Source organism: Hippoglossus stenolepis, chromosome 3 (assembly GCF_022539355.2).
Source record: "Hippoglossus stenolepis isolate QCI-W04-F060 chromosome 3, HSTE1.2, whole genome shotgun sequence".
Lineage (NCBI taxonomy): Eukaryota > Metazoa > Chordata > Actinopteri > Pleuronectiformes > Pleuronectidae > Hippoglossus > Hippoglossus stenolepis.
The window spans coordinates 10863219-10874570 of record NC_061485.1 but is presented as its reverse complement, the minus strand read 5'-3'; the positions used below and the strand labels follow the sequence as shown (position 1 = coordinate 10874570).

Below are 11352 nucleotides of genomic sequence, written 5' to 3'. Positions count from 1 at the left end.
CTATTTATAGGTACTGTATAGTGTATTCTTTTAAAATTATACCTAGTAATATGTAAACATACTTACAATCATATAATTTTATGTGTATATGTATATATAAATCTGTATATAGTTCTACTTAATATAGTATACTATAAATTCATTCATCCTGCACGCACTACCTGCTTATACATTTATAACTATATATGCATTAGGATCAGCACTTCCTTTTCAATATCTCCTGATACATAATGCACAAATACATTGTATATCCTCATACCAGCGTCCTGTGACACTGCACTTCACTCAAGTATGTTTCTCTAAGAATAACATTTCCATCTCTAGTAAGAGGTGTATATTATGAACATATATTCCATATTAATACATTTTATTTTCTGCCCATTTTATACTTTCACTTGTTCTCTTGTCCATCTCTCTCTGACTAGCTGCTGCTGTAACACGTACATTTATATCATCTCATTTCTTTAACAGTGACAGAAGACTCGAAACAATTTGTGGTTTGAGCATTTCATATCTTTATTTCCATTTTTTTTATCAATGTTGTGGCACCCAGGTCTACAGTCTCAAAAACGTGCACAAAAGTTTTTTTTTTCTTTCCTGCAAATAAAAAATAAAATAAATTCCGACTTGAGCAAAGCAAAGAGCAGGAAACTAGTGTTAACTCACAACCCTTTCTTTGTCTAGTTCCAGAGCATCACTGATTTCACTTCTCAGCCTCATCACATTGAATTGACAGATCAGTCAGTGTCCAGGAGTTAATCCCCCTTTGGTAGTTAAAAAAAAATATTTCCTCCGTTTAAAACAAATATTCCAACATTATTTTAAGTATATATCAGTCTTTACAAAAAAAGCGAGGAGAACCCTCTGCTTCCGATCCCTTGAGCCGAGCCCAAACCCCGAAAAACCTCCCAATCCCAGCAAAATATCCACACATCTCAGGACCAGGAAAGTGGGGGGGGGAGACAGGAATGACATGTAGAGTGGGGGAGAACTGACATGCGTAGTAATACAAATTTTAAATTATCTGGATAAATTCATCTGTGAGTGTTAGAAGGTTTGTCATCATAATCAAATATAATCGGTGACAGTGCATGTACAGCTACTTCTTCTCAGTGACACGAGCATGATCAATGTTACAAGCACTTCAATTGAAAAAGGTGACAAAGGGGGAGAATGCTGCGTTATTTAAAGTGAGTGTGGATGTGAAACAGACCGACTTGTGGAACTGGGTGAGGAAAAGAGGGAGGCGTATATTAATGGAATAAAACAGTCACTCTATTCTTATTTCTGATACTTATGTTCATTTTTCCTTTTTTGTCTCAATGTACAGAACTAAATCTATATGACTATTCAGAGTTTTCCAACTCTACTCTGTGATGGCAAAGAAAGAAAGGGGGGAGAGAGTGAGGGACCCAAACAAGAAAAAAAAAAAGTCTAGTAAATCATTAAAACCTCCAACTCCACTCAAAAAGGGGAATTAAAAACCTAATCGTTTTCTTCTTTTGACTAAAACCAAAATGAAAGAAAATAAATAATGACGTCAGCGGGTCAAATCGGTGGCAGTTGACATTAAGTCTCTCTCATTATGTTGGGTAGTTGCATTTGACTGCTTTATGGTAGCCGATGATATAAAAGTGAGATTTAGTGCAGATGCAGTGTCTTATCAGTTGGCTGCCAGTCCTGTGGCCTCAGAGGAAAGCCTGGAGAGACAGACAGAGAGACACCCGGAGACCAGGGAGGGAGAGAGAGCACAAGGCATGCAATCAGACAGACGAGTTAAATATCAACCTCATCAACTGTACATTACATTATTACAATAAAATACTGTATAAGGAGTTCAGCTAGAATTGCTGAATGGGAAATGTATGTGCTGATATAGAAAAAAAAAGAAGATCATTAGGTGTCCAGTTTGGCTGCTCCTGTTGTCTGATAAATCAGAACTCTTAATAGTTTCTTACTTCTATTAACTAAATATGAAGCTACAGTCAGCTGTTGGTTAGCTTAGCATGAACTGGAAACATGTTTACAGCACCCCGACACCGTGGCCTGCTCTTATCACCGGTGTCTTCTATGTGTATGACATCGCTTTTTCACAGGAGATATTAGTTTTCTCCACGTTAAAAAAACAATCAGATTAAACAAATGCATAATAACATCCAACATTTTAAAGGGTGGTAGGTGGATTTTGACCGTTTCCCACCCTTACATTTCCAGTCTATACACTAAGCTAACTAGCTTCCAGCTACATATTTACTATACAGACATGCCAGTGACATTTTCTTCAACTTTGCAAGAAGACAAAGTAACACGATTTCCCCAAATGTGAAACTTTTGAAGCTAAACTGGTTTATTTCATATCAACGTAATCTAAAAGGATGATTCGGTGCCTTAGATACCTGAGGGCAGATTTAGTCGGAATTGAAATTACAATATTTTCATACATGAAGTGATTACATAGTCTCCATTTTAACAGCTAACATTAGTCACTTAAAATTCACTACGAGGGAAACTATACCCATAAATACAGGTTGACATCTTAAAGAGAGCCGCTACCTGAGCAGAGCTTACACAAAGAGAGAAATGCTTCAGTAAACCAGTGAAATTAGTCACTGTCCATGCTAAGTTCAAAGTCATTTAAAAATATAATGCACTCAACATGTCTTTTCTTAAAGAGACAGGCCAAATCAAGCTTAAGATACCCATCTTATAAATATGGCAGCAACCACCTGTTCTGGCTGTATATCACGTATTTGTGTGCATTTGTTTTCTGTTGTAAGCGTGGCATAGCACAGCCAGATACAAAAGCAAGTGCAGGTACAGACAACAAAGAGCACTGTCAGTACTGTAGTAGTAGATGACTTGTGTTTCCTTCGTTAGTAAGGGGAGAGCCTTCGCCTTTTAGACTTGGAGCCGAGCTCTGGGGCAATTTTTGGCTCAGTGGGGATTGGGTGTGCAGGGTTACTGGCCCCGCTGACAACATGGAGGGCCAGGAGAGGGAGGGGCTTGAGACTGAGGAGACTTGACACACAGGCAGGAGAGCTGGGGAGCAGGGAATCAGTAGAGGAGGAGGAAGAGGAGGAGGAGGAGGGAGGCGGCCCTGGAGCCAACAAGGACAGTGGGATGGAGGCTGAGGGGGGCACCACACAGGAGGAAGAGGAGGAGGAGGAAGAGAAGGAGGAGGTAGCAGCAGAGGAGGTGGTGGTGGTAGTAGTAGTAGTAGAGGTGGAGGGAGAGCACAGGCTGGTCTGTTCGGGGTTCAAGGAGGAGGAGGAGGGAGGAGGTTTAGAGGACTCTACACTGTAGAAAGAGAGACAAGGAGAGAGGGACAACACAGTCGGGATGGGTCACAGGGCAGGCTGGTGAGAAATGGTAGGGAGGGGGGGGTTACAGGTAGGAGGGTAGGAGGAGCGGTGGGGTGTGGGGGAATCACTCAGGGATGTGATCAAACACAGGACAAAAAAAGCTTCATTAGAAATTAACGGATCAGTTACAGTTTAAAAAAGAAAAGATATCTCCAGTGATGGATGAATGTGAAGTCGAGATAAAAAGGTAGTTTATGCATTGCACACGTAAGGAAGTAGGCCAGGTATGAATTGGCACATGTTAGGCACACAAAAAAGTCCAGCACAGCAGGATCAAGTTTATAAAAAGAGTATCAGCCAGGGCCATGTTGCTTTATCTAAAATTAAGTAAAGCCAAAATGCAACATTTGGATTTACTGTGACTGAATGAACCTGAGCTAACATTATATAAGTGATTATCTCACCTGGCGTTGATGAGGTACTCCGCCAGACTAATGCTGGCGGGCGAGCCTGTGATGGTGACCTGGCGGTCAGTTGATCCGTCCACTGGATTCGCAATCTTGATCTGGGCGCCCGACATTTGCCTGATCTCATTGATCTTTGCTCCTTGGCGGCCGATGATGCACCCAATAAGCTACAGAGGGGAAAGGTGGGAAAGTTAAGTATCCCTGAATGGACCCTGAATGACATTATGAACACAAGTCTCATGTTAAGTTACCCAACTTATCCATGTACATGTGACAACACTCATTAACTCTGTATAACAGTGATAGAAAAATGTATCTTGCACTCACATCATTTGGAATGGTCATCTCATGGGAACTGGTCTGAGCTGAAGCATCAATCCCTGAAAAATACACAAGATAATGATGAATAAGAATAATTTAATAACATTACATTTCATTTAGCTGTCACTTTTATCTAAAGCGACTTACAAAAAGTATATTCAACCATGAGGGTACAAAACCAGAACAACAAGAATCAAGTAAGCCAAACTACAAAGTGCTATAAGTAAGTGCCATTTAAGTGCTACTAAATTATATGTTTGAACTAAAGTTTATATTTTTTTCAAGGTATAGTCGGAAGAAGTGTGTTTTTAGTTTGCGCCGGAAGATGTATAGACTTTCTGCTGTCCTGATGTCATTGGGGAGCTCATTCCACCATTTAGGAGCCAGGACTGGAGTGTTTAGCTCGCAGTGAGGGAGCAACAAGCCGATTGGCAGATGCAGAGCGGCGTGAAAGGGCTGGGGTGTAAGGTTTGACCATGTCCTGGATGTAGACTGGACCCGATCCGGTCACAGCACGGTACCAAGTACCAATGTTTTGAAACGGATGCGGGCAGCCACTGGTAACCACTGAAGGGAGCGGAGGAGCGGACCAAAAACTATTTGTCAAAATGTGCAAATGTGTGGCACTTGGATGATATAGCATTAGATATTATTATTGGTAACTGATTCAGATTAATATAACTCAAAAAGGAGCAACCAGCTCCATCAGAAAACCTCGATATGGGTTTGCTATGCATTGAGTGACAACATAGTCAGCACAACATGCAAATTCAACATTTAACTGTGTTGTATATAAGAATGAAATGACATGTGATATTATCAAAACATGGGGCACTCAAATATATAATGTATTTCAGTGAGACTTAAACTCATTAAACTTCTATGATGTTGTCAAAGCAGAAAATAGTTGAGGCTTATTTCTAAAATGATACATGATCAATAGTTAAAATAAAACGATGTTATTTCTTGTATTCAAATATGTCGGAGGAGAACAAAAACATTGCGACGGGGGGCAGTGGGTCACACCGCACTGCGTACCAGTGAATCCCTGGTTGCTTGGTGCGATGGGGAAGGGGCTCTGCTGCATCGCCAGCTGGTGAAGCTTGGTGAGCTGTGGAGAGATAGCAGCAGAGGAAGACTGTGAGAGTAAGAGAGGAGGCAGGGAGAGAAATGGGAAACACAGGAGGAGGGAAAAAAACAGATAAAAAAACAAAAACAAAATTCACAGTCAGTACAAACAGCAACAACAAAGGACCACGAAGGAACAAAACACATTTCACACACACATTCATTAAAGTAGTTGCGAGTTGACAGATCTTATTCTTTGGAACTGGTGTCTGATAAGCAGTGGGTTTTAGGACTCGTCTATGCGGGGTACCCCATAAGTATTCCTCCAGAGTGTGGGCTGCATCTCGTGATGCTTTCTCGCAGCCTTCGGGGGGGGGGGGGTTTCAACATGCAGGAGATCATGTAACCAACACTAATAAAGGAGCCAAACATGAACTGAGATAGTTTCAACTCAGCTTCACACTGTACCAGTTATCATCACTACAGAAGGAAGACAAGTTCGAAGTCAGAGATGAGGTCTCTGTATCTCTCTTTTTTTAGACAAAAACTACACACACACGCACAGTAAGTTGGTCTTGGATGTTCCTAAAACATTAACTGAACTGTCTAAATTGTATCATATGACATCGTATATCAGACTTATGTAATATGTAACTTATATTCTGCTGATATGTAGTTGCAGGCATGACTAACAAAGTCGTTAACTCCTGAAGGGAGCTCATTAAAAAAAAAAAAAAAGAGGGAGATTAACTGGGTAAGGAGGCAAGTTGGGCAGAGCACATATTAATAATGAAGAGTTAATAAAGAGGGGGGGGGGACGGACAACCTGTTTATTTGGCACAGACTAATGAGCAAAACATGTAAAACAAGACAGAACAAAAAAGAAAAAAAAACAGAAAAGAGTGAGCAGCAGGACAGATCATTATTCATGGAACAGTGGCGAGTCTGGTCGGACACAAACAACAAATGTCAGATTAACTAACAACTGACTGCCAGTCAACTGTAGAAAATTTTAAGTACAGACAGTGCTGCTCTGTTAAATGGTAACAAAAATCTGATACGGGATCAAAAGCAGGCAGAATTAAATAAAATTATGGGGGGGGAATGTATCTACAGTTAAAGGCTGTAAAATGAGGTGTGGGTGGGTGTACATTTTTGAAGAGGACAGCTGTAATTATGGGTGGGAGTGATGGTGGAGTGATGGAAAAATGTCTATTGCACTTACATCTGGCTGTGGAATCGCGTGCTGTCCTTGTACGGCATATGCCTGAAACAAAAGGGAAACAAAGCTGTCATGGGCCTCACAATGGATTTTGTTGCACACGTTACTGCTCCAGACCTTTGTCTAAATATCTCTTCCAATACTCAAACTCACCAAAGCTGTTCTAAATCTTAAAAATAAAACATCATATTTAAGAACATTGACATTTATGTCATTTTCAAAGTCTCCTCACATCTGGGAAAAGGGAAACAAGGAAAAACCAAAAGGGAGAGATTTCCCCCACAGAATATAAAAAGGGTATTTAGTAGGATAAAAGACTGTAATGTCAGGCCATCAAGCACCAGAAGACTTAAGTTCAAAACAACAATAGCAGAAAACAGCCCACCTCATTTTCCAAACCTAGAGTTTAAAACAATAAAAACCCACTCTGGACAAACAGAAGGCTCTGTAACAAAGTAAATGTTTTGTGATACTCTTTTCAAACACAAGCAACTCGGGTTGCATCTGTTCTCAAAACTTACGTTGGGTTCAGTATATTCTGAGCCTTTCAAGATTCCCAGTTATCTAATATTCTGCACAAACATGCTTCCCACTCATAGAAACCCAAATGTCAGAATACTGCAGCAATAAAGACACCCCCAAAACATCATGGTAGGACTCTGTGTCCCTCTTAAGTTTTGTATATACCTGTCCGCCTGCAAAGATGACGGGGGATCCTGAAGGCTTGGGTCGGTAGGGGATAGTGACCCCCTTAGGGGGAGACTGCACAGGAGACAAAGCACGTGTCATTACAGTTTCCACCCAGGTTATGGTCAATATTGAATCACTGGAAAGAATTCTAAATTATGCTACATATGAATGTTTCAGTGGTTTTTACACTGAAAAGATGGCACACTACAACTTTTACTTGTAATATTAGTTATAGCAAAAATCATTGATAACTTAAAATGATCACGGGGTCGATGCTGAAGATCTCCTGATTTACTTTTGCCTCGTTCTCTGAGCTTCTGTCTAAATCTAATGTTTATTTTTTCCAACATAACAAAGCTGAATTGTTTAACACTTATCCAAAAATACTTGGTGGGAAAATAAGTTGCGCAATAACAGTATATTCACCGCCTAACAGCTCAGCTTAAGGAACATATAGCCAATATTAAAAGTTTTCGAAAATTACCTGTAGTATTTTGTAGAGGATCATACTATATTTCGTATAATGCCCTAAAATGTTTTTACGATATCTTATAAACACTACAGCATCCACCCTAAACCTGTAGCTCAGCTAAAGTTGTCCCTGATCCAAACCCAACACTCAGGAGCCACAAACCCAGAGATCACAGTATTTCACATCATTACTTTACAGGTCAACAGCTGCCACTTCATTTGCTTCATTGCTTTCATGAGTCCACTTACCTCAAGCATGACCACACAGATCTGCTTCACACACTCAATTATCGACTGGGGAGTGCCAGCGATGGTGATGGCCCGCTCCGTTGAGTTGGGGAGCATGTCTCCTGCCACTTGTACCTGAGCACCGGTTGACTGAAGCATACAAATGAAGGGAAATTAGGTAAGAATTTAATCCCTCTGTTTATAATAAAGAGTGTGATGTACCATATTACACAGGTGGAAAGGTGAGGGTCTGTTAATGCTGAGGGGATTGGAGCTCAATGTGTTTTTGTTTTATAGGTTTTGTTTGACATGCTCTTCTCTCTTCATACCTCTCGAATTTCCTTGATTTTGCAGCCACCTTTCCCGATGAGGGAGCCGCACTGGCTCGCAGGCACCACAATGCGTAGGGTCACTGGGGGCTTGCTGGTGGCTGTGCTGTTGGTCATAGAGCTGCTTATGTCCTGTCAAAAAATGTGGAGATGCAGGTTAATCAGGTTTCCTGCTGAACTGTGGATTCATTTGTCAGTGTAAATTGCTACCTACCTCTTCCAGCTTTTCAATGATCATGGAGAATGCTTTAAAGATGGCTGTGGTTGGACCTGCCAATGTAATGATCCTCTCGGGACAATTTCCCTCAGAGATGTTGATGCGAGCCCCACTCTACACACAAAGAGAAAAGCAAGGAATTGAAAGAAGAAATTGAAACTGTACATCTGCCAACTGAGCCCTTGTGTTTATTATAACATTACAGTTCATTGTAATGTAACATAACTATAGTACAGACAAGGAAGATAAGACCTCACCTCTTCTCTCATCTTCTTCACAGATTCACCTTTCTATAAGCAGAGGATCACACAAAAGTCAGATTAATCATCACTTTAAAACACACAGATCCTGAAATATGATAGAAAATCAATTTTAATTATATAAAGCATCATCTTACCTTTCCAATAATACTTCCAACTTCCTAAAAACAGGAAAAGAGAGACCATTCTGTTAGGCTGATATATCTTTTCACATCTGATTTCACTACCAGAGCTCAGACACATTTTATTGTATTTGCTAAGGGTGGCCCAGTATACACAGAACTATATAGTTTGTCAAAAGTGTGCATCCTTTAGAAATTGCTCAGCTGATCAAAACAGGACGACAGTTATAACAGATGTTAAGTCAATTGTTTGAAGTTGAGGACAATGCCTGAAGTTAATGATTCATCGCGAGTTCCCAAGATCTCCACCACTAACACTATGTGTGTCTCTCTGATCCCACACAATCTTAAAATGACTCTGTGAGAGCCAGGAAGCAGCCAAGAGTGAACAGTATCCATCTGTAGGCTGCTAATGCAAAGCCATGAGCTGGGGTTTGTTTAAGATGGTATGGGCGAGCACAGCGAGCTCACAGCTTGGTTTCATGACAGCATGAGCCAGTCCGATTTTCAGCCAAAAACCCAATTCCGCTTTGCTTTGAGACACAGGATCCCATCACCAGGTCAATACCCTGACTCATCACATCAAGTCCCTGCCCTTTAACACTCCCCCAAAGGATTTCATTTCCATGAATATAATATCATCGGCTCCTACAGTGCAGACCCAGGCAGCTGATATGTGACCTCACCTTGCCGTGCATGAGCAGCCTAATGGTAAGGGTGACATTGAGCCCTCCTTCAATCACACCGGAGTCCATGACTGCAACTGCAACCTATCTGTCCGCTTCAAACTGGGGTTGTTGGTCTCCAAGATGGATCTAAAAAGGGACAGACAGACATAGCGGACAAGAGGTTACACACCAAGGATGATCACACAACATTAATATTAACACTGACTTACATATGATAAAAGGGGTGAACAGTGATGGTCTGTATCTGCAGCATAAAGTTACAGGAGCGTTCACAGCCATGATGAGTCCATCAGAACATCCTACCACCGGCTCCAACAGGATTTTCTGACCATTAGGTTTTCAGAAATCTTGAGAACACAGACATTACGTTAGATACTACACAAAGCATTTTAGAAGGCGCTCATTCATTTCATTCACAAAATCCCTAGGTCACATGTTCAAGCTAAAAGTGCAAAGTTGATAGACACATAAAAAAAAGGTAAAGTCTGTGATACATGTTCGTTTTACACGAGACAAATCTCCTCCAGGGGAATCAATATAAACCCATTGAAGAGGAACATAGTAGATGTGTGTCACAGCCCGAGCTAGCGACAAGGCAAACGAAAACTGATGCGTGCCACGACGAAACATGCTAAAATGGCTGTGGGCTCACTTTCATTGTGACAACTACATGCGGCAGTTTTATTATCAAACATCCGGATGAAACTTCCCCGACTCCAAACAACGCGATTTAGCGCCCGATCCAGCTCGGTGCTAGCCGAGAAACATATGGTCCGGCGAGCTAACGATGCCTCGTTCGCTAGCTATGAATCAAGTTTATCAACAAACATGCGCACAATTACCGCCTCGTTAGCGCACTTTGAGGGGAATTTAGTTGAACGCAACCTCGGGTCAGGTGGCCGCGATGGGACCACAACACTAAACCCCCGGGAGCACGCTCGTGTTTCCCGGTTTAAAGTGAGTCCATTTAACTATTAAACGCTTGGAGTAAGTGCGTTAGCCGCTTAGCATCCGTGCTCGCTCGCCGTGCTGAGGGGGAAATGAATGGAGCATGCGTGCGCTACTTAGCAACGCTAGCTAACTTCGGGCTAATTACTAAACGGTGATATTAGCTGGTTTGATACGTGGGCCCTTCATGTAATGGCTGTACGCTCTTGTTGTCATGTAGCGGGGATGTTTAAGAGCAGCGAGGAGGATTCGGAGGCGACATTACAGCCAAACTTCCCCCGCGTTGAGACTGCGTGCTCATCGCCGCGCGGCCTTGTTAGCACGCTAGGGACGAGCCGCCGCCGCTAGCCGCTGGGCGCGATTTCTGCTTTCCGCCACTTCGGAGCACAACAACAAATCCATTTTAAAACAAGAGCACACACGACGCGAACGCCAAACCCAAACTCACCTGAGTCCTGGTGCTGGCTGAGAGACCCGGGGGGAGGGTTGGGGTTGTAAGGGTAGAAGGGGAGAGGTTCGGGAGGGTAGAAACCCGGGGGAGAGTTTCGAGAGGACTCGGGGAAGAGGGAAGAGTGATGTGAGATCGAGCTCCACTCCTTCACACAAAGACAACAAGAAGCATCACCCCTGAACTTTCCCCTTTCACCCAACCCCCCTTGCATCCGTCCATCCCTCCGTCCGCCCCCTGCAGCCCCGGCTCTGACCCGAGGACCCTCCAGAAAACACATCGCTTGTATATTTAAAAAAAAAAAAGAAGAAAGTTACAGCAGCCGCTCAACGTTAAACACAAGAATAGCGTCAAAAAAAATAGTTATTGGTAGAATCGTTAGATCTCTGGTTTTAAACAGCGAGGAAGTACGGAAGTAAAACTAGATGCATGTGTTTTTAAATTTCACGTATTCAGACATTAATATATCAAACAGACGCTTTACAAGAGTTTAACATGTTCCTATTTACAAACTTCAATAAAATACTGTAGGGCCACTAGTGGACGTGAAGTGTACTGCAGCCGTGCACA

General features: G+C 42.0%; 1 protein-coding gene across 5 annotated transcripts; it reads right to left on the bottom strand.

Moving 5' to 3' along the window:
- Positions 1–491: 491 nt before the first annotated feature.
- LOC118104806 (poly(rC)-binding protein 2) lies at positions 492–11021 on the bottom strand. 5 transcript variants are annotated; one of them, XM_047339356.1, is made up of 14 exons: positions 10783–11021; positions 9596–9733; positions 9384–9512; positions 8713–8736; positions 8573–8605; positions 8313–8429; positions 8099–8230; positions 7791–7919; positions 7068–7142; positions 6384–6425; positions 5129–5228; positions 4097–4149; positions 3767–3936; positions 1707–3297 (listed from the first exon to the last, which is right to left on the bottom strand). In XM_047339356.1, the coding sequence occupies exons 3-14, from the start codon at positions 9450–9452 to the stop codon at positions 2874–2876; spliced, it is 1368 nt and encodes a 455-aa protein (XP_047195312.1). In that variant the 5' UTR covers positions 9453–9512; positions 9596–9733; positions 10783–11021; the 3' UTR covers positions 1707–2873. The 5 variants fall into 5 exon arrangements, with proteins under 5 accessions (XP_035007878.1, XP_035007879.1, XP_047195312.1 ...); XM_035151987.1 differs by lacking the exons at positions 1707–3297; positions 9596–9733 and adding an exon at positions 492–1700 and having other exon boundaries at positions 10783–11002; XM_035151988.1 differs by lacking the exons at positions 1707–3297; positions 9596–9733 and adding an exon at positions 492–1700 and having other exon boundaries at positions 5129–5201; positions 10783–11001.
- Positions 11022–11352: the final 331 nt, after the last annotated feature.